This window comes from Diorhabda carinulata, chromosome 9 (assembly GCF_026250575.1).
Source record: "Diorhabda carinulata isolate Delta chromosome 9, icDioCari1.1, whole genome shotgun sequence".
NCBI classification, from domain to species: Eukaryota; Metazoa; Arthropoda; class Insecta; order Coleoptera; family Chrysomelidae; genus Diorhabda; species Diorhabda carinulata.
This window is the reverse complement of record NC_079468.1, coordinates 20,217,294-20,241,145: the sequence shown is the minus strand read 5'-3', so window position 1 is coordinate 20,241,145 and position 23,852 is coordinate 20,217,294. Positions and strand designations below refer to the sequence as shown.

The 23,852-nt window shown below is 33.2% G+C and overlaps 2 protein-coding genes across 12 annotated transcripts in view; one reads left to right on the top strand and one right to left on the bottom strand.

Annotated features, from left to right (window-relative positions):
• The window catches only part of LOC130898311 (signal-induced proliferation-associated 1-like protein 1), a 92,630-nt gene that overhangs the window by 51,485 nt on the left and 17,293 nt on the right, over nucleotides 1-23,852 (bottom strand). The window lies entirely within an intron of this gene.
• LOC130898313 (uncharacterized) lies at nucleotides 14,843-17,399 on the top strand. Of its 2 annotated transcripts, XR_009059882.1 has the most exons (6): nucleotides 14,843-15,371; nucleotides 15,728-15,931; nucleotides 16,020-16,328; nucleotides 16,418-16,711; nucleotides 16,793-16,964; nucleotides 17,067-17,399. XR_009059882.1 is itself a non-coding variant. In XM_057807521.1 (5 exons), exons 1-5 carry the CDS (start codon nucleotides 15,089-15,091, stop codon nucleotides 17,237-17,239), a joined length of 1,263 nt encoding a protein of 420 aa, XP_057663504.1. In that variant the 5' UTR covers nucleotides 14,843-15,088; the 3' UTR covers nucleotides 17,240-17,399. The 2 variants fall into 2 exon arrangements, 1 of the variants encoding a protein (XP_057663504.1); XM_057807521.1 differs by lacking the exon at nucleotides 16,793-16,964.

The following is a 23,852-nucleotide window of genomic DNA, read 5'->3' as shown; positions in this document are numbered from 1 at the left end:
AACATCATAAACAAGTGTACAAAAAATCAGAACTACCGAATTTCAAAAACTAGTCCTTTAGGGTTAAATTTGCCAAAATTTGGAAAAAATAAATATTTTCACGCTGTTTTTTCGATTTTTGACGAAGTTGCGTACGGTGTTCGAGGTCACAAACTTGAATTATTCATGAAGCCAACATCATAAACAAGTGTACAAAAAATCAGAACTACCGGATTTCAAAAACTAGTCCTTTAGGGTTAAATTTGCCAAAATTTGGAAAAAATAAATATTTTCACGCTGTTTTTTCGATTTTTGACGAAGTTGCGTACGGTGTTCGAGGTCACAAACTTGAATTATTCATGAAGCCAACATCATAAACAAGTGTACAAAAAATCAGAACTACCGGATTTCAAAAACTAGTCCTTTAGGGTTAAATTTGCCAAAATTTGGAAAAAATAAATATTTTCACGCTGTTTTTTCGATTTTTGACGAAGTTGCGTACGGTGTTCGAGGTCACAAACTTGAATTATTCATGAAGCCAACATCATAAACAAGTGTACAAAAAATCAGAACTACCGGATTTCAAAAACTAGTCCTTTAGGGTTAAATTTGCCAAAATTTGGAAAAAATAAATATTTTCACGCTGTTTTTTCGATTTTTGACGAAGTTGCGTACGGTGTTCGAGGTCACAAACTTGAATTATTCATGAAGCCAACATCATAAACAAGTGTACAAAAAATCAGAACTACCGGATTTCAAAAACTAGTCCTTTAGGGTTAAATTTGCCAAAATTTGGAAAAAATAAATATTTTCACGCTGTTTTTTCGATTTTTGACGAAGTTGCGTACGGTGTTCGAGGTCACAAACTTGAATTATTCATGAAGCCAACATCATAAACAAGTGTACAAAAAATCAGAACTACCGGATTTCAAAAACTAGTCCTTTAGGGTTAAATTTGCCAAAATTTGGAAAAAATAAATATTTTCACGCTGTTTTTTCGATTTTTGACGAAGTTGCGTACGGTGTTCGAGGTCACAAACTTGAATTATTCATGAAGCCAACATCATAAACAAGTGTACAAAAAATCAGAACTACCGGATTTCAAAAACTAGTCCTTTAGGGTTAAATTTGCCAAAATTTGGAAAAAATAAATATTTTCACGCTGTTTTTTCGATTTTTGACGAAGTTGCGTACGGTGTTCGAGGTCACAAACTTGAATTATTCATGAAGCCAACATCATAAACAAGTGTACAAAAAATCAGAACTACCGGATTTCAAAAACTAGTCCTTTAGGGTTAAATTTGCCAAAATTTGGAAAAAATAAATATTTTCACGCTGTTTTTTCGATTTTTGACGAAGTTGCGTACGGTGTTCGAGGTCACAAACTTGAATTATTCATCAAGCCAACATCATAAACAAGTCTACAAAAAATCAGAACTACCGGATTTAAAAAAATAATCCTTTAGGGTTAAATTTGCCAAAATTTGGAAAAAAAACGATATAAATACCGATAAAGACGCATCGCATTCTTCGGAGGCGGATTCGTTGAATCATCAGTCTCCGTCAGACCGTATTATCCCATTAATAAAATTCGAATTGTAGTTTATTACAAGAACATATTAGAAGCGCCTCGTACAACGATTATATATTCCTATAGACGTCATTATTATGAAGGTGTAGTTGTCTACTATGCTGATAATGAAGTTATCTTTGATAAGAGTGGAACTTACTATCAGTTAGTAAACACAGGATGCAATATGAAAAAAGATTATTGATCATATTTAGATTACTTGGATAAAATAAAACTATGTAGATATTCAGAAAAATGATATCTGGAGATGAGGTGTTTGAAGTTTGAAACAAATAATACTTCTGTAGGTTCTAATTTAGTTCTTGTAGTCTAGGGTATCATTTAGAATGTCAATAGTCGGTAGGTTAGATGAAAAATTTATATAAATAAAACGATAACGATATAAAGTTCCAATTAAAAAAAATAACGATGGAAATATAAACGTAAATGAATAAAATAATGATTCACCAACACGTCTAAGTTTGAAATTAAAGCGATCCGTCGTCTTTACGTCTTTAAACAAAATAATGCGTCTTTTCCGGAAACCGTACGTTTTTCGGATTCACAGAGTATGTTGAAATTTACTTGGGTACTTAGTTAAAGTTAAAAGAATAGAGTTGGGAGAAAAATAAAAACGATAATTAAATGAAAAAAAAAACGAAACTAGATATTTGAAAAATTTAAAAACTTATTATGATTTATGTAACACGGTGTCAGTAATGAATGGGTTTGGAATTCGAGTCCTCCATAATTGGATTTCAACTTTCATTTTTTTATTTTTAAATATTTAAAGAAAAATGTCTAGAGAAAATGCTCAATAAAAAATGAACAGTAGAGATGATTACGGAAAATAATTGGAATTAATATTAAAATTAAAAAAAAAAAATAATAATTAGTATAGTGAAAAAATTTACCAAGAATCACGCATAATCAAGCCTCACTAAGAAGGAAAAGAATATAGAAAACAAAAATAATGAAAGGAAAATAAGGAACAAGAATAATGGCAGAAAAAAAATCAAGCCAATCGTAAGATAAGCATATTGGAAACAGAATTAATGGAAGAAAGAGAAAATAAGAAACAAGAATAATGGGAGAAAAAGAGAATTGAACCGCATATGAAAGAAAAGTATAGTAAACATCAATAATGGAGAAATATATGGAAAATAAGAATAACGGAAGGAAAAGAATATAGGATACAAGAATAATGGAAGAAAAAGAAAATAGAAAACTAGAGTGATGGATCAAATGAATAAAAAATAAGACAAAAGCAGAAACCAGAATATTTGCTACTCAAGTTTTGAGACATGGCAACAATGAAGTGAATATGTCAAATCTGACATTACCATCATAAATTTCAACATTTTTAATAGTGAACGTATTCATAACGTGTTATCATACGAGTGCTATTATAGATAAAGAACGTTTATTTTGGTCAAAAAATGGAAATGAATCGCGAATTTTTTCGTGCGATGATTTTTTATGACTTTCGACCTGGATTGAACCAACAGCAGTGTGCCGATCAAACCGCTTCGACTTCGAACCATCGAGTTTTGCTGGTTTTCCGAATTCAATCCTGATTGCACTTCGCTATAGAATGAATTCCATGCAGGTCGTCCAAAATCGGCTGTTGACCAAAAACATCGATACTGTGCGTAAACGGATATCGCAAGATCGTCACGTGACATAATGTGAGATTAAGGCATACTTGGGGTATGGAGGGTAGAGGTAAGGAGGACCATCTCATATGAGGGCTTAACCTAAAAACTGTCCGCTTGTAGACGGTAAATTATAATTCAAAATTTGACCAGAATGGCGCGCCTGTCGGACGAGATATCATATGAACTAAGTTATTTTAGATAGAGTGAAGTATTCAATGTTAGAAAATTTGATAATTCAAATGACAAGAGTCGTTAATTGAATATTAGTATACAAAATCTAAACTATTCACGTAGTCCAAAATAATTTTGTAAATATAACCTAGAAAAGCTACTGTGACATAAGGCTGATTGTTAATTATTGTGAATTTGTAAGAATTTTTGTATTTCTTTCCTTCTTTGTCCTTATTCTTATATTTCTAGCGCTTTATTTAAAATTTGCACTAACGCTATAGTAGCGCCTCCCTAACGTAAAGGATTTGATGGACGTTTGCGTTGATTGCGTTATTTAAGATCCTTAAAAGCGTTTTTAATAGAGTTAAGTTATCCAAAACAACCCTCTTCACAGCGGCGCATCATCATCAATTACTTATTTATTATTATGAATTATAACCTCTTCAAGTTATCTTGCTATAAATTTTGAAAATGTTTAGTCTGTAAGTTTTATAGTTTCCACTTCAACCCCATGGAAGTATCGTCTTCAGTTAATTATTATTAATATGACTATAATGAACCATAAATATATTTATCTAATTTTATAATTATTATTGTATAAGATAAGAACTAATATATAAAGAAATTTGTGAAACTAATATTTTGTTCATTCAACTGATATTCGTCTAGTACGCCAGTCAGATTGGTGTAACTATTTGTAACTTTAAATTATTAAATTCTCAGTTTGCTAATTAAATTGTTTTTAAAAAAGCAAGTTGGTGAATTGAGTTATTTAATTATAGCACAATTGTGGATATGAAAATTCCTTCACCTTAGTTTTTAATCACACTCGTTTTCTTTAATTTAAATGAAAATCAAATCTTCCGAAGCGTTAACTCAGGTAACTGACATACACAGCGAATATTACAGTTGGTGTTTACTAATTTAAGATCGGTAGGTAGAAAAACCGCTTCGTTTATTCAATCCATAAGAATTTATTCCATCAAGTTGAGGAAAGGATGTCGGTCAAGTAGCCGCCGCCAAAGTTAATAACAATATGGACTCATTTTATGGTACATTCCGTCACTCTTACTAGAGCCTCGTGCGAAAGGCTCCGAATATTTTTCTTGAGGACTTCAAGAGTGTGAAACTTGTTGATGTGAACCCGATACTTCAAAAAAAAGGGCAGGGACGGTTAGATCGGGTGAAGTTACCAAAACGAGAGAATAAGCGAACTGGAAATGCTTCTTTCAGAAAATCGTTTATGGCTCGATCATTGTGCGTCGTCCACAGTTGTCGTTTGGCCCATGAGGTTTTCAAAAAAAAAGGCCCGCTAATCGTCGACCTCAATAGAACGACTGCTTTGGGACTGGCCATCCTCGAGAAGATCTCTTGTTATCCCAGTCTCTTCAAGATGAGTATCCAGTTGATGTCGGAAGGCTAGAAAAACTTCGACGGTACTCGAGGACTGAACATCTGCCTTCGACAGTGAACTTACCGATCGCCCAGAGCGTTCGGCGTCTTCCTTGCTTATAAGGCAAGGAGTAGATCCGGTAAACCACTTTCTCACTATTGAAACTGAATTGTTCAATATTTATCAATCTTACTCTTACTTTTTCCGCAAAAGATTATGTCCAGAAATCAGGAGAACAAACACAAACTAACATAGCTCATTTTAATTGAGAAATTGAGAAAGTGCGGACTCCTCGTAGCACGTCAATGACTTACATTGCACTCACTTATAATTTAAAATAATAAAAGTGATTCCCAGATGTGTGTCTAAGTGTAAATGCAGGTCACAGTTAATAATCAAATGGGTGCTGGTTGAACAATTCACTTTAGAGACAACGAAGAGATACGAGACTCTTGGGGCCTTACTTAACCTTTCGCACGCACAACTAATCCAATTTAATATAAACATGCATAAGTAGTTAGTGACATTATTAATGTTAATATACACAAATGAAATTATATAATAAAATGGTCACGAAATGTTTTTACTTAATCAGTGTTTTTAAAAATCCTCAACAGTTAGAATACTATGGGGATCCAATAATAGCCGGAATAGCATTACTAACTTTTTTTATATATGTACAGTGTTTTTTTTATGTTAAAATCCAAGTTAAAAACGTGCAACTGTGAGCTTTTGTTTTCTACTTTGCTGAAATATTGAAAACATACTCCAAATGTACGAATGGATTGCATGGTTTATAAATGACATGTCGATTAATGCCAAAAACTCGTTGTGGATACCGTCATCTGTCCAAATCGTCAGAAGTAATAAAAAAATTTCAATCTTGTTTGTCTTTGGAAGACGCCATCTCAATTTCAGACACCACCTTTTAAGGGTGATATCTCGGAAAGGGGAAACTTTGACGCATGAATTTAGAAATACCCTGTATATTCTTATCTGAAGAATGACAGTAAAATTAGATATACAGGTTGTCCTAATGGAAATTATAAACAATTTTTTCAAATTTTTTGTTTAAAAAAAGCTTAATTGAAATGAAAAGTTGTTTAGGCGTTTCTCATGATTCTCTAAAATGAGATACAAACATTTACGTCGCACAAATGGTTTCCACATATTATGATAATAACAAAAGTAAATAAGATGGGGGAGAACCATAAGTGAATGCAGGAGATTATAATGTTGAGGTAACAATTACGAAAGTCTAAGCAATACAATGTAGCAATTGACAAACAAATTAGGCTAAAAAAATGTACAAGGTAACCACAATGAGTCGAGTCGATTTTCCAAAGAAATCGTTTCGGTTTTAATATTTTGAATTCTACACGAGTCCAACTTTGAATGACTTTTTTGGAAACTAACATGAATGATGACATTACATGAATCAATTAAAAAATTTATTAATCAACTAGTCAATTGTTAGTAATCAATTCATTAAATATTCCATATGTGAAATAGGAGGGTTGTCTGATAAGTTTCCATCTTCCAACTCAGATCAGGAATATCCTACGATTTATCCTACGACAACTGGTTCAGAAACCCATTAAATGGTGAACATTTCATACTAAATTAGACGCCACCAGATTTTTAACGAAGTGTGTTCACTTTATGAAATGAATCAATAGAACTAAATAAACTATCCCCCTAAATATTCCACGAACAAATTTAAATACAGAATTCCGGGAGATAAAGGGAAAAATCAGGTGGTTCTAGTGATGTCTACATTATGGTATTAAAACGAACATTTTTCATAAAAGTATGGTAAAGCTAATGCTAATACGAGGATGGTCCCAGAAGTAACTGTTTCGATATATTTTAAACATCTAGTTCAGTATCTCGTAAAACTTGGAGTAAATGTATAGACCAGAGCGTCTCTTCTTGTTCTCTTTTGTCCTGGTTTTTTTTTGAACGTATATTGTCAAAGTTGAAGCCAAAATGGACATCACAAACAATAAACGAATCGAGAGATTCACTGAAAACTTGACGACTGATAAAATGTTAAGAGTGGTCATTGAAGGACTATCAATCGATATTGTCAATGCAATTATCGATATAATTGATTATTTCGGGGCATTTGATGTATATTACTTTTGGTAATAAAATCTTCTTCGCGTAGTGCGGTCCATGAGTTCATATAATAAATAGAAAGAGTTCGCAAAATTTTTTATGCACGCGGCAGTGACAAGCTCAACAGGTTTTACACAAAGTTTCAACTTGCTTCGATACATTTTATTAGATTACAGCACAACGACCACAAGTTGTGTCGAAAAATGTCTCAAATTGAGTTTGACTTAACAAGGATTAACATCGACACAAATCAAAAACAGAATGGAGGCTGTTCACGGTGAGGTGTGTCCAAGATTTTCAATAATTAAAAATTGGTCTAGGTTTTTTTCGCTGGAGACGATTAACCCACGTGCGGGAGGTCTTGTGACAGTGACTACTCCAGAAAACGTTAAATTAGTGAAAGAAATGGTTCTAAGTGACCGGCGCCTAAAAACAAAACAATTTGCAGCACAGACCAGCACTTTCAAAAATAGGATCCCACATAAGCATTTAAATATAACAAAAATCAGTGCAAGGTGCGTGTCTCGAATTCTCAGCGCAGTTCAAAATAAACGTCAAGTGGAGTGTATAGAGTAGAGCGATTTTTAGGGCTTTGTCTCGATGACCAAGAGAGTATAATTCAATCAATGTTGACGGGTGATTCTACTTCCAAAAGAGATCCTATGTAATGGCATGAAAAAGGAAAGTCCGTGCCAAAAAAAACCAAAAGTCATAAAAAGCAATAAAAAAGTAAGAGTCACAGTATTTTGAGTTTGCGAGGGTATCCTTTTGGTTGACTTTAAGGAACCAAATACAACCGTGAACGGGGCCGTATTAACCTGACTTACTAAAATCATCAACATCAAAATATGATCGAAAAAAGGCGAGGCAAAATCAGTTGAAGTATGATTCTGCTTCATGACAATGTTCCAGTCCATATTACTTCGCTTTCCAAGGCTAATGTACAAAAATGTGGCTTCACAGAGTATGAACACCACTTATATAACCTCGATCTAGCTCCGTCCGATTATTTTTTGTTCGCAGAGCTGAAAATCGAGTTAAAGGGTGGAAGATTAAACAGCAACTAGAGACTCTAGAGATGCATCATATTTTTATAGTGGCATAGAAGCTTTTATCAGACGTTAGGAAAATTGTCTTGAAATGAAAAGTGAATATATTGAAAAATAATCAAAGTTTTATTTATTTATGACCTTTCGACCATTTTTTTGTTCGTCCCCAATTGGAGATTGAAAACAAAATAGCCCTCGTAGTTATTACGCAATATATTTGTGAATTCCACTTAAATTAAAACAATTTAAATAGTCGTAGAACATCTGGAACAGACTGTTAGTCTTTAAACGTAAGTCATTGGTTGTATTCGTATAAATAAACACATACAGCGAATGATATGAGTGTTGCTGGCGCCAACCGGTTTTCTTGGTTGAATTAGTGAATATTCACTTCGATTGTATGCGAGATAAAATTACTCAATACTGAGCGACTTGGTTCTTTGTGAACAAGCATTAATTTCCGTCAATATTATAATGTCGTAATGAGATTATCCAATAAAGATGGATCGTATGGTGCCGAGTCAACGTTTTTGTGACATTGCATTGTTAAGTTGTCCTTCAGTCAACAATTACTCAACACTTTGGTATTTTGATGGTTATATTATTCCATTGTGTTGTTTAGTTGGTATTTTCTGGTAAACTTTTATTGAAGGAGGTAAAAATAACATAACTCGACAATATTTCGATGTTGAATGGATTTTTTTGGCAATCTGTATAGATTATTATAATTTCATTTGGTTAGGCTTACCTAATGTAGGTTTCTATAAGAATATTCTGAAGAAGAGAACAAGACGCGTCAAAACTCTGGATTTCAGAGCCCAAAACCCGGATATGCCGCCAGGTTTTTATAAACATAGGGTAATAAAAGTGCTCGTTGCAAAAAATTGAGATGTGATTGCAAAAAAAGACATTTTGTATCCCATTTTTCGAAAAGCTTTTAACATCTTTTTGACGATATTTACATATCGCGGGGTCCAACTAGCCTTTAAGTCGGATATTAAATATCTCGGGGTGAACTTCGATAAGAGACTAACATGGAGACATGATCTTCAAGCAATAAGCCAAAAGGCACGAAGTGCTTTATACAACTGCTGTAAAATGATCAGAGGAACATGGGACTTAAAGCCCAAAATTTTTTTTGGGGAAACAACCCTAGGTAAGTTGCTACCTACCTTGCGATAACATGATCATATAAGGAACAGAACATGGAGCCCGGCTACCTAACTGGGCATCTTCGCCCTTAGGAAGTCAACAGCAATGGAGAAATGAAGAGATTGCATTTCACGAGCTTCATTAGTATTCTACACTGATGGCTCTAAAACGGAAAATAGATAAGAAGGGTCAGGAATGTATGGCCCAAGAGCTAATTTCGCTATCTCAATGAGCGCAGAATTTTCCATTTTCCAGGCGCTCGCTGATCAGATAGCAGAGCAGCCCTGCAACGCAGAAGTAATAAAAGCTGTGGAGGTCTGGTTTGCAGAGCAAGAAGAAACATTTTTTTTTTTTGAAAGGTATAGAGACTTTGCAGGTTCGCCATAATAAATGTATCCAATTAAGAGGAGAATATGTTGAGTAATAAAATATTTCGACGTTGAAATTTTGTTTGGTTCTATAGTAGGCTAAGAATTTTTCAATGTATCCTCGTAGAACCAACATTAATTAAACTAACAACAATAAGCAACCTCATAAATAAGTTGCGTTATTATTTGGAAGCATCGACAATTTATTTAAGTGAATGCTTTGAAAGAAACATTAAAAAGGGGTGTATATAGTTTGAATAAAAAAAGATGATGTAACGCGCCATCTGTTTTCACAAAAGAATCATATTTCTGAAACATCTGCACGATTTGCCATACTACGTGTACTATCTGTTTTCGATCTAGTTACAGTTCCATGTCATGCAAGTAATACTATTAATTAAAATGATAACTACGTAAGGGTACGAAGAGAAATTTTACAAGCTAATCACAGTATCTAATTTCTGTATTGGGGGAGTTTAAAATATAGAGGGTAATGAGTTTAAATAACAATTTATTTTTAGAATTGGTTAGATTTTTATTTGGAAAAAGTGATTTATTATAAGGATTATTTCATCTCAAATTGAACTTTTTGTTTGAGGGATTCTATTTTCTGAGATGCTTCTTATGACTTATACAGGCGGCAAATTTTTTATCTCGATTTTCGTCTACTAAAACGCAATTTTACTTTATCAAGAATGAACAAATTTGCACGCGCGGGAATAATCAGAGAAAAAAAATTCGCTTGTATTGGTTTTAAATTTTAGATATTTGAACAAAATTGGAAAGTAAACATAAAAAATCATGCAACTTCTCCCACCATGAGGTTAACCTAGTCGAGAAATAAAAGAGTCGACTTGGTAAAAGAAAAGGATAAACACTGGGACGAGTTGGTAAAGTAATTTAATTATGGGAATAATGCCTTCAATATAACCACAATCAATTTAAAAAATGAGTGGGATAATTAGGAAAAATCCCTTGTAAATATTTTGCAATCGAAAACGTATGTAGTTCTGACTTAGTATATAGAGTGTGTTCGCAAAAATATTTATGCATGCGTCATTGACAAGTCTCCACAAGTTTTACACAAAGTTTCGACTTGCTACTTCGATCGATTTATGAAAGTTTTGACTAAAAAAAGACTTACGCCAACACAAATTAAAAACGGAATGGAAGCTCTGTTTACGGCGACTTGTGTCTGACATTTTCAACAATTAAAAATTAGTTCTTTTTTCTACGGACGAGGATCTTTAGGAGATGACACTCGTGCGGAAGGTCCTGTGATGGTAACTGTAACTACTCCAAAAAAACATTAAATTAGTGAAAGAAATTGTTCTAAGAGACCCACACTTGAATATCGCAGCACAGACCATCATTTGAAAAATAAGTTTTCTAATGTTTCTACGTAAGCATTCAAATATGATTAATTTCAGTTGGGAGCGTCGAATTTTCAGCGCAGTAGAAAATCAGCGTCGAGTGGAGGTTTGCCGTGAGGATCAAGATCAATTTTAACGGGTGATGAGACTATAATCTACTGGAATAAAAGGAAACGATAAAGCAGACCTAGTTACTAAGGAAACTGTAAGTAGTGATCAGCCCCAAAACATAAAGTGCTAAATGAATGGTAGAGCGAATGGTCAACGTCCATATACAAGCTTGAAGTGAGGGTAACCATGGTCAGTGGTCCCGAAAAGTTCTTTTAATCTATTCGATGTTAAACCTGAACCTAAATGTGACAACTGCAATTGCAAATTGACTATAAAACACTTAATTGCAGAGTGTCTATCTTTTAACTCAGAAATATCATCACTCGGAACAATATTTGGCATTTTAGGACCTATATACAATATAACCAACCTCAAAAATTACTCCAGACAGATCGTAATCATAAACTCAAATATGTGTAAATGAGATACCAAAATTCAAATCGAGCTGTTGAAAATAAATGAATGAGAGACCTTGTTATACGCCACCAATAGAAAAAACAACAGCAACTAATTTTTTTATCCAATAATTGGTGAAGCAATCATAAGTTGAAGTATATGTGATTAGGAGACATCCGGTATATAAATGATTTTAAACTAAATCATCGCCACGCCAGAGTACAACTTCCGATAAATGCTAAACTGGTAACAAACCAAAACGAGGTCAACTTTGGCATATACTTAGTCGATCTAAACAATCCGCGCAATTGTTAGTTCAGTTGGTATTACGACCTAGATCTAATGAAAAATTAAACAATGATCCTTTTTACGAGGATAATATATGCAAGAAAAACAAGCAAACTCAATTAACTGAATGTGTTTTCATAGTTGGAATACTGGCACAAAAAGAAAATGTAAATTGGATCGATAAATCTTGGGTGAATGATCTTTTTATAACCGGGAATAAAGAAACGACAAACAACACAGTTTTCTATCCATTTCCTCCAAATTCCAACTGTGTTTACGGGAGTTTTTTCGTGTTACAAAGGAAAACGCACCGGCGAACACACAGCTTGAGGTTTACTTTACACTTAGTGGCCATTTATTAAGTACAGTGCTTAAATTTTTGATACAAATTATTTTTTTACATTAAAGGGGTGTTTTTAGGAGTATAAAAGTTGGTATCATTATTATATTATTTGATAAGTGGCATTACTGACATTCTGCGTCAGGTGTCAATGTCGCATGTCCGTTAAAAGGGAACAAATTAGGGTGGCGCTTCAGTAGCAATTGGAAAGATTTAAAAACAACTCCAGAAATTATTAGAGTAGGATGGTAAATTAAATTCTCATTTGAAAGTCGTAAATATTTCAACAAAACTATTAACATACAATATATACATTTGAAAACATTCCCTCTAGTTTTACGAAATAGGAAGGAATAGTGCGACGTTTCGTTGGAAGGGGTTTGAAAAGTAGATCTCAAAAATGTATAATTTTTAAATTTTGGATGAAGCAATTAATAAATAAATATTATCATAGAATAATATTATTATTTAGATTAATTCTTTGAAATTAAAGGGACTGGACAAATTATCCTGAAGAAAACTTGATCTTCTACAGGGGATGTTGGTTATATTAAAATTATTATTTATAAACGTGAATTTATTTACAAATGAAAGTTCAAACTTTTATAAAGAGAGAGAGATTCGTCGGTTAAAGTTTGGTAGGATTGCAGGATTTTTGAAAGGAATTTGGTTTGCTTGAGTAGGCCCTGATATAGGAATTGCTCCTCTGCAGGGCTGGAAAACCCTTATACCAATATAACCAGTATGACACAATGTTCTTAATATACAGTACACTTTTTCTTCTTCACTGTATGGAAGTTATAATCGGGTTGATTAGGTTCAAATATACAAGTACATTCGATATATTCATTATGTTTATACAAATGTTATTTTATACGAAAATACTCTATGTATAATTTGGAAAAATATTTTAACTATCTACTATTTGCAACTTCCTTTTTATTGTTGAAACTCTGCAGAAGTTGCATTCCATTCGGAATGTCTCTTGAGAGCTAAGACAACCAACTCTAGTATTCGTTAATAAACTGGCCTTTGTAGACGTGGCTAATCTACAAATTCTAAGAATTGGTATGAAGTAGCTTAAAATTAATAAAAACAAAATGACTTTGTAAATTCGAAATTGGATTAGGAGACGAGAAAATCTTTGAATGCTTTGAATGCTCTCTTAAGTGAAATTGTAGATGAAGGTCCTTGAGTTTTTAAGAATAGATCCTTCAAAGATTGCAACTCCTTTAATAAAGAAAAATTATACTATAGTTTAACTTTGTTAAGATTTATCCAAGGGCAGTCCTCTAGTGATTTATATTTGGTTTTCAATACGTCTTTTGAAATGATGTCAAAATCGATAAATCAAAGATTTTCTAATAACTTCTTCCTAGCCCCTTTTTTCACTTTTCTTTTGCTATAATTGGTGTCCCAAGTATCCCACAAACAAGAGTAAGTTTTGATATTTATAATAAAAACAAACGGACTTTGTAGATTCGGAATTGGATTAGATTACGACAAAATCGTGGTGCTTTCAATAATTTTTTAAATGAACTAGTAGATGAAGGTCCTTGAGTTTTTAAGAATAGATCCTTCAAAGATTGCAACTCCTTTAATCAATAAAAATGATACTATGGTTAAACTTTGTTAAGATTTATCCAATAGCAGTCCTCTAGTGATTTATATTTGGTTTTCAATACGTCTTTTGAAATGATGTCAAAATCGTTTAAGTAAAGATTTTCCAGCACTTTTTTTCACAGTTCTTTTGTTATAATTGGTGTCCGAAGTATCCCATTAACAAAAGTAAGTGACAAGTGACCAGTGGTACGAGACACGTGACTTCTACCTCTATTTCTTAGCGCTAGTAGCACTTTTACACGGGCCTTGAAGGTTTTTTCAGTATATCCCATCAAGTTCTCAAATTTAAGATATTTAGCAATTTTACTTGGGATCGAGAAAATCGACAGGCTGGTTTATACACTTTCCATTTTGATATAGCCTAAAGAAGCGATTAAAATAAGTTTTTAATTATTCCTCCTTCTTTTGTTTGCCATTTTTGGTAACATAGAGATGGAATTGACTCTCTTTTGCTCATTCTCTATCACCCACTCTCACTAAGACGAATATTATGGGCTATAATGCATATTTCCTTATAAATATCGAAAAGCAACTAAACAAACCTTTATAAAAACCAAACGCTTCACAATTGCATACCGAACTGCACAATTTTATATGAAAATTACCTGAAGTGTGCCCTTCAAGGTCCCTGTCATAAGTGACGTGACCTATAATGATCAAATGGTGATGTAAGGTAAATTAATTTCATTTTCTTTTTACTGCAAAGACCTTTTTACATGCTCGTTATGTTAATTCGCTTGGTTTGAGGTCTCTTGAGCTGTAGAGAAGGCAAATTCACGAAAAATTAATCTCTTTTAATTTGAAACGCATAATGACGTATTGGAGATGTTGTTGTAGGTTTTAAAAACTTTATTTCTACCAAGTGAAGACATTAAAATTGCTTGGTCATCGTTGTATAACAAATCCCGACTAGAATTTATGAGGGGGCATGCCTTATATAGCGTGTGGGCCTCATGTGGCAAATGGGGGGCATGCCGATTGAGGGATTTCCCCGCAACTTCCTCATGAGCACCTCACGGAAAAAATTATAAATATTGAAGTGAGGTATGCCGTATGAGTTTCCCATAAGGATATTATAGGGTAAACCTAACACATATATGGTATTTTAAAGAGATGGGCAATCCCCTCGTCTACCCCATGAGGGCTCGATTTGACAAATATCAAATATACTATTTTTGGTAAAATTAAACTTGTCACAATTGTTACTTTACTACTACTACTACTACTACTAATTGTTAATAGTACAATTGTTCATGAATTGTAATAATTGTTAATCGTTGTCTTATCGGATTTACCTTACGAAATTGCAATATTTTAGAACGTATTGCATAAAGTATATCGTTTATGTACATCGTATTGCGCATGCTCAGGTACACATAGTGTACATAGTACATATAGTTCAGTCGTTCGTGTATACTCTTAACCATATAATTATTGTAGGTTAATAAATAGTGATATAATTAAAATAGTTGATATATTCTCGAAAAATAATCACCATGAGTACTGATAATAGTACATCAAATGATGATGTATCAGAAGTGGTTGCAGATTATAAGTATAGACTAGTTGTTTTTGTTGGTAAGAAAAAAAAAAAAGATATTGACATAGTGCCATCGTCTTGGATTTTTTATGATGAAAAAACAGACACAATCAAGTGCAAATTTATGCCTCCACCATACGATGTAAAGCGATCGGATACGTTATCAAAAATGGTACAGAATTGTGAACAACCGATAAATGATTGGCCAGTTTATTCAGTAGACATCCGAGGAAGAGCTCGTAAGTTGTGAAATTATTCGATTGATTAATTTCATCTCGAATTTATATACTCTGAGAAAATAAGATAAATAGAACAAAGGTATGTTTCTTGTGTTGGATTCATTTTTCTAACAACCTCAATTAAAAAAATATTTCTAGCTTAAAAAAACTTTTAATGTCAATGTCTAACATGATATTATGATTACTATATTATTTTTAGTGATAAAAAATAGTTTTCAATACTGTAATTATTATTTAAATGAAAAAAAACTTTTTCGCAACAATTACAAAAAAACTCCTTTGTTCTAAAATTCTATTTTTTTCAGTTATCATTTTTTATTGATTTTTTTTATTAAGTACATTATTCTAATATTCAGGAACGTTTGAAGAAGCTAATGAATTGGCTATCCAATTGGAATATAAGCCATTTGCTTATTCTACACAAAATGAAGAGACAGCTAAAGTAAAGGCTGCTAATGATGTGCATTTTTTTAAAAATAGAAAAACATTCAGAGATGAATCTTTGAAGATGTTAAATGAAATCAACATCGATTTAGGTGAAAAAACACGTGTGAATAGAGGTAATTTATGATGAAAATATAGATTTTGTTACTTGGAAAACATATATTTGTAAGTACGAAAAGGTGATGATATATTTTAAATTTTTAGCTCAGCCATCATCGCAAAAGTTACCAACAGAAGAAGATAAACAAGATAGATATTATTCTTCCACAGACTCAGACGAAGAACATTGTTACGATGCATCTAGATCAAAAAAAAAGAAAATCATTACCAGAAAAAATATCAAAAGATCTCGCATATCTTCGTCCAGTACATCTGATTCGAATTTAAAAATTGATGAAAATAATCCACAAACACCTAATGTAATGGAAAAGCTAGATAAGAATTGTCAACCAGTATTATTATGCTCGTCAACAAACCAACATTCAATTGAAAAAATCGAAGGTGACCAATTTGGTAGGTATTGAAAGATGAATAGAAACCGCATTATTAATTATAATTATCAACATTTGGGAAACGAAGTATATTCTTTTCTTATGTTACAGAAAAGTTATATCGTATGATTGATGCCCGCTTTAAGACTTTTTCAAATGAAATATCGGAGAAATTCACTAAACTCAATAGTCAATATAATTCATTATCTTTACAAATTGGACAGTTAAGTGGAAAAATTATTGAGATTCAGCATCAATTAACAAAGAATAATATCAATAACACAGATATTGAAGTCGATAGTGATGATGAAAATGCTGAAATAAAACTTCCATGTAAAACAAAAATAGATTTTGATCAGTTCGATGAAAAACTTGAAAAAGATAAGAATTTTCACAAAAAAATTCGTAAGTATTCATGTTTAAAAAAAGTTTTTATTATAATATTAACGATTTGAATACTTACCGAATATTGAATTATACGTTTAGGTTCGGAAATTACTTCAAAAAGTCAATAGACGCTTACCCATAACTAGGAATTTTGGCGAATTATTAAGATATTGTATATCTCGCGATGTAGGTCTCATGTTCGCTCCAGTTAAGACTTCAAAAAAAAAATCACATGTATTCAAGGATACATGTCTTTTTAAAGTTATAAAAGGTTAGTGAAATTAATGTTCAAGTTTCACAAAATGAATACAAATAATTAATAAATATTGTATTTAATATTTATAATTGTCCTAAATTAATGTTTTCTTTTTAGCGACGCTCAGAAAAGTTTTTTCGAAACCAGGCGAAGATGTCCCAGACCAAAATATTCTTGATGCTATGGCTTCAGCTCTACATAATTGTAAAGACTGGGACGGTGGACGAACTGCTCGTTCCAAGAAACCTGCTGAAGCTAATAGTGAAATAGACAATGAGCATTTAGACTAGTATTTCAGATTAGTATTCTTAATTGCGTAACTTTTTTATATAAAGTAAAATATACATTATGTAGTTTATCCCGTGCATTATATTGTATTCTGAAAGTTTGATTTAAAAAATAGTTCTTTATTACTTATTGTATTTTAAGATTGTAATGACTATGAATGTATTGTTTGTAATTGATATATCTATATATATTTTAAAATACATTATTTTTAATGTTGCCAATGAAATTCGGTTAATTTCCCTGAAAATTTTCAAATAGGGTAACAGTTAATTTTCCTTATGAGGTCCACATGCGGTATACATAATGATGCACGAATGAGGCAAGGCGTTATATACCCTTTGTGCGCCCTATGAGGCAGCATCATGAGGTCCCCACGAGGCAGTGTGGCTAGCCTCGTGAGGGCCCTAGCTGAACCCCTCCCAAAATTCTAGTCGGGATTCACCGTTGCTTGGCCTAAAATACAAACGTGGGGTTACTGCTATAATCAACGTAGCATTTATTTGATGTTTAGTTATTCGTATAGGTAAATATTGCTTTCGCTAAAAATATTAACGCTCTCACGTCCTAAAAGACCATGACATCATAATAAATGTCGTAATATTACAACGTATGAATCACTAAAATGTTTTGATAGGACACACCTGTGAATTGAAACTTTATAGTTCCTATCTAGGTAACGGGAAGTAGTTAAAAGTTTATCTTTTCATTTTATTAGCTGAACATCTTTAGAATTTTAACACCCGATAGTATAGGTGACTAAAAATCCATAACTCCACATTGAATGTCCGCGCCTAGCTCCTCTCCAACTCAACCGATTTAAGGGTTCAAAAACTAAAAAGAAAGAGGATGTTTCAGCGAGTGTTCTTAAGCCAAAACTAAGTCTCTATCTTGAATAGAACCTGAGATACTGAGGATAGAACGTGTGTATGTGAGAAACTCTCATAAGTATGTACAGGGGGAAATCGCATTTGAGTATAACTTGAGAATGGTGAAAATTAGATGAAATCCGATGGTTGATGGCTAATCTGTGCATCAATACCTTTCATTGAAAAAAAAATTAAGCAAATCGGTTGGGTAGAACGGACTCGGAATGGAAAGCATCAATTTTTTTAATATATAAGATGAGAAATTAAGTTTTATTACTCTCTTGTATACTTCTAATTTAACAGTTATACTTTATTTAATATGTCTTCATACTTTAATAACTATTTCACCATCGACAGTTACAATTAGTCTAAATTGATGGTTTTAAATTAATCAGGCATTAAAATTAAACGTAAAATTTCTTAGAAATGATCAACAGTTCTTAATATATCGTGTCGTTCAGTTTAATTTCTACTTATAACTATGATTCCACAAAAATATCACACTGTATTTTTTATAAAATAAGTAGTAATTGATACGATAGAAAATGCATTCGTCTTAAAAGAATGTGCATCCCTATGAAAGACGAAATCCAATTGACTGTAAATTATTAGGGTCAATAAATATAACTCAAGAAAAATTGTAAAATTAGTCAGTTTAAACAAAAATAGATGAATGTCAATGTGACATTGTGTCCAACGGCCTTATCTTGAAAAGTAATTATAAAGAATAGAAGAAGGAAGTTGCCAAGAAATAATGGGAATTATTTTCTTTGGAAATATGCCCATCGAGGGGCGTAATCACATTCTTAAATTTTCATAACTGAAATATTCTTACGAGGTGCGGCAATTAATTTCTGGAAATTTAATCATAACTCTGGAAATGGCAACACTGCATCACATTCGTTCTCAGTTACAGCTTTTTATTTCTGTTTGATTCCAAGCATGAAGTTGATAGCATAGTATTTTAAGCAAATATTTCTAAAAAAACTGTTTTGATAATATCATTTTATTTCTTAATGAAATCTGGTGAAAACCCTCGGAAATCCTTCGCAGATGGCAGTTGATGTGAATCCAACAATCCTTTGAGTCCAACAAAAGGCCATTTCGATTTTTTTCGATATCCTTCTCGTTAATTGTGAATATCAGCCAAATTCTTATCAGATAGTTGTATATTAACATTTCTGAGGCGATTGGGTTTTGCACTACCACAAAGCCCAAACCCATTTCTCATTATTTGTACAAAAGTTTTTGCCAAAACGACAAAATTTTGAACTTGGTCTCACTCAGAGTAGAAGTTGGTTCAGCTTTTATATTGGTTGGGCTAAAGCTTTTGGATAGATGTATTGTATTTGGTATTTTTCAAGCAGCTTTCGCCATCTCTAGGTCATGGCTAGGTACTTCTGGAACCATCCTCATACCCACTGGTCTATCAGGATAGAAAGGGCCCAATCATAAGACTACTACAGTTTCTGAACAACAATGAATGTAATCCGGATTAGTTTCCGAACATTCAGATCATGGTCAGGTTAACCCGGTTTCCGAAAAGTCCCAATAACGCAACTTTTTTTAGGTTGAAAACATTTTATTCGCATCTTTCCAATACCAAAACAGTTATAGTAGATACGGTCCTGTTAATCAAGCAACTACTTCAATAAACATAAAAGGCCAACAACATGGTTCAACGACAGAACCAGTTTGTTAGCGGACTGATTGAATACCGAAATGACACCCGCATAAGTCGTCGTCGTCATCGACAAATAGAAAGGTCAGATAATACCATATATTAACTATCTAACTTAAATTGTATTATTTTATATATAAAGTACGTAGGAGGGTGGAGATATGGTCGACCGGATCAAGTTGCTATATCCGATATTCTCTGGTCATTTCCGGTATATATTATATACATACCAGAATAATTCATTCAAATGCATTATTCATTGACAGTCACGAAGGGTCAAGGTTTTAACTCAACGGAGAGTTCGGTACTTATTGATAAAGCAACAAAAAAACAGTTTGAACTATCTTAGCAGCAAAAGATTACTGCGATTCGATCAATTAAACATACGCATATTATCAATCTGGTTTTATTATAACTCCATTTAGTTCAATATCGTCGCTTATTACAAGGTCACTATTGAAATAGGGCGTTATTTAAACGATTCCCTATTACCTTTACGAGAGCGATTTAATAATCCTTTGTGTAGAATGAATAGGGCTACCGTCATGTTGAAAGAAATGTGTTGGGTTAAATATTTAACGGCCGGTTTCGTAATACATTCAAAGGAAGCTTTAAATTCAACGTTTACATTAAATTAAATCGCGTGTTTCATAATTGACATTTAGCCTCAATGTTATTTTAACTTGAACTATAAGGTAAAGTCACAAATGTCTCTCCTTTAGCGGCAAACGTCAAGGTTATGTTTGAATTCTAAGCTGGACCAGGCATCTTTTAATTTAGTTTAAACAAATGAAAAATTTATGGCGCAATGGTTACATATCATGCTATATTAAGTTCGAAATCAAACTCATCTGACATACAAAACTCGGGAAATATCTGAGACTCACACTAAACAATAAATTTCTCTGGAACAAACATGAAAAAGGGAGGAATTGGGGTTGTTACCCAAAGATCCTACGGTGAATGTACATGTACAATCATCACAAATGGGGCTGTGGTTTGAGGTACTAAAACTATTTCGAATACCACGAGGAATAATTTCTCGAAGGTACAAAGACTGTTTACGTGCAGCTAGAGCCATGAAATATTGGCCAACAGCTGCACTAGAAAATCTCCTACCTCTTCATATAGTTCCGGAAAGCATGGCAGAGAAAACATCATTTAGAATCATCAAAGAAAACCTGTTCCTAAATAATAACCAACACTGGGATACATCAAAAAAGTTTAGCTTTGAAAAAAAATTCACCTCAATAATAAACTGTAAAAGCAAGTGGAATCAAAACATCATACAAGAGAAAATCAGACGGAGCTGAAGCGAAGGGAAATGGAAAAAGCACTGGAAAAGAAGGTAGATAGGAGCAAAACCAATTATTGGGACAACCTACAAACTATAACCAGAGTAGATCTGCTGAACGTATCAACCTAAGTAAGAACAATATACCAATACTAACAGGAATTATACTGTCGCCTCAACAAACACCTGAAGACGCTAGACCTAGCAGATAATGCGGGGTGCAGGTTTTGTTGTACAGAGGATGAAAACTCTATCCACATTCTCTCGAAGTGTGGAACTCCAGAGCACTACACCTGGGAGCGTATGAAATAGAAGACGAAACAAGGGGTGGGATTGATGGATCAGCTGTACACACAGGGCTCTCCAGCAGCAAGAAAGAGGGATAAAATAGATCCTTTGTGTCGCAGTGTATACGAGACCCCAAATCCATACATACATACATCAAATTCGGGATGAATCGAATAGCCAATTTCCCGTTAACAATATATTGCACCTTAATTTTGATGCAGTCTCCAGACGACGACGACGAGAAAATTTTTAAGAGCCGAAAAGGTTTTTTCGCCTTAAAGTATTCAATAACAGTGCTTTGAGAAGGCAGGTTTGCTAATCTTTCAGTAGTGCCATACGGAAGATTATCACGAGGACATGGATACGTAGTGTAACTGAGCAGCGCACACCGCTAAATCATTGCGAACTTAATCCTATAGAACTTATATGGGCGCAAGTGAAAGGATTTGTAGCAAGCCACGACACGACACGACACGACATTCAAACTGAAAGACGTTAAGCTACTGTTCGATCAAGCCTAATTTTTATTATGTTAAAATAAACTTCTTTCCTTTCTACGAGTATCCTCACGGCACGCCTTTGGCACAATATTTTCAGTGTTTGTGAATGGATAACAATAGGCTAAACCCATAAATTGAGCCTAACCCGTGTGGTACTACCTGCACTTGATAAAAAGAACGAATTGTATAACGAAATCAATGCCAAACAATGAAAGTGGCTTAAATATTCGTTGGGTCACTCTGTGGTCCCTTTGCATACCTAATGAGTTTTTATTACTCTATATATTTCTGAAATAAACTATGGCTCTCCCAGAGAACAACAGAAATACAATCGACTTACTTCATCATCTTCTCCTAATGTATAACGTTTGCTTTATAAGTTATCTGTAAATGTGTTCTACTTATTTTTTCAATTACGCTCCAATTCCTGAGTGATTTTGTGATCTGCATATATTTGATCTAAAGCGACTAGAGCACCTGTCATAAAGTTTTGTATTTTTATTCTCATAATGCTCATACTCTTTTAGGGCTTGTTCTGTATCTTCCAATTTCTTCAGTCTCGATCTTGAGATGTCGATATCCATGATCCTCTGGTAATTGGCTTCTCTTTGAATGTTTGTTTCTGTTATCGAAATTTTAATGCCGGAACTGCGTTTTGGTCTAAGGGTTTTCATTTCATTTATGTAGACTCGATTAATATGAATTTAATTTATGTAGTAACGTTCCAAACCAAATTGATTCAAATTATTTTTATTCGATGTAGATTAGATTCATATAGATCCGATTTATGTATAAGTTCGATTCACATACTCGTATATATAAATACAAAAAAATTTGATGAATGCTGTTCTTTTCAGAGACCATAAAATAATTTAGTTTCTATTCTGTAGACCCCTAATGCTTTTATATAACACACAACAGAGATGGTCGTTTCTCGAGGCAAAAGAATATTAAAGAAGTGAATCGTTGACCCACATGGCAGAGCCCCATTATCTTTTAGCAGTCTGTTGGTGATTCATCTTTTAAAATTCCGCAAATTGCTTATAAACCATCATTTTCGCTTCGATGAATTTTGTAAATACAAAGATACAAGATAATTTTGTAATAAGACAGAAACTAAAAGCGTATTATATATAGGGTGTCCCGGAACTTTAGTAATATTTCTATTTTCGAGAGAGTAATAAAACTTACTTACTAATCCAAAATTTTAGTTAGTATTATTACAGAATAATCTGAATATTGGCTTGGCGACAAAGTATATCGGTTGTTTAGAATAAAACACTTGTTTTTTAACAAATAGTTTTTACTCAATGACCTTTTGCCATCTTTTATTCAGCTTCAAGATACCGCGCTCATAAAATTTCAGCAAAAAACTCAACAAGGTGCGATTGAAGGTCATCGTCATTTGTGAAAGTTTGACCATTCACAGAATTCTGCAAACCTCGAAATAAATGGTGCCAGATCAGGGCTGTATGGAGGACGTGGCATCACTTCCCTTCCAAGATCCAATAGTTTCCCGCGAGTAGCAAAAGATGTGTCAGGGTTTGCATTATCATGGTGGAAAACTATTGATTGCTTCATGTTTTATTAATTGTTGAAAGTGAACATCAGAATTGATGTTTTGGTTTCGTGGAAGCAGCTCAAACACCTTTGTAATCCCAACAAACTGACAGCATGAGATTTTTTTTTGTTTTTCAGTTTCCGATGTGGTTTGTTCTGGTTCATCGCGTTTGTTCCATGATCGATTTCGAACTAGGTTACTGTATAGAACCCATTTTTCATCATCAGTGATGATTCTTTTCAAGAAAGGGTCGATTTCATTTCGTTTAAGTTGCGTATCGCAAATGTTGATTTTTCCTTTCTTTCAATTCGTGAAGTACCCAAATATCAAGCTTCTTACCTAGCCCAAGACTTTTTAAGACGTTTTCAATTGTAGTTATATGCAGCCTCTTCGCAACTTCTCGAAAAGTTATATGACGATCTTCT

Excerpts from the sequence above, each read along its gene's own strand:
- LOC130898313 (XM_057807521.1), top strand. The coding sequence starts at position 15,089 with ATGAGTACTGATAATAGTACATCAAATGATGATGTATCAGAAGTGGTT. Across the intron at positions 15,372-15,727 it reads AGACATCCGAGGAAGAGCTC|GAACGTTTGAAGAAGCTAAT; the intron begins GTAAGTTGTGAA and ends TCTAATATTCAG. Across the intron at positions 16,712-17,066 it reads GAATTTTCACAAAAAAATTC|CGACGCTCAGAAAAGTTTTT; the intron begins GTAAGTATTCAT and ends TTTTCTTTTTAG.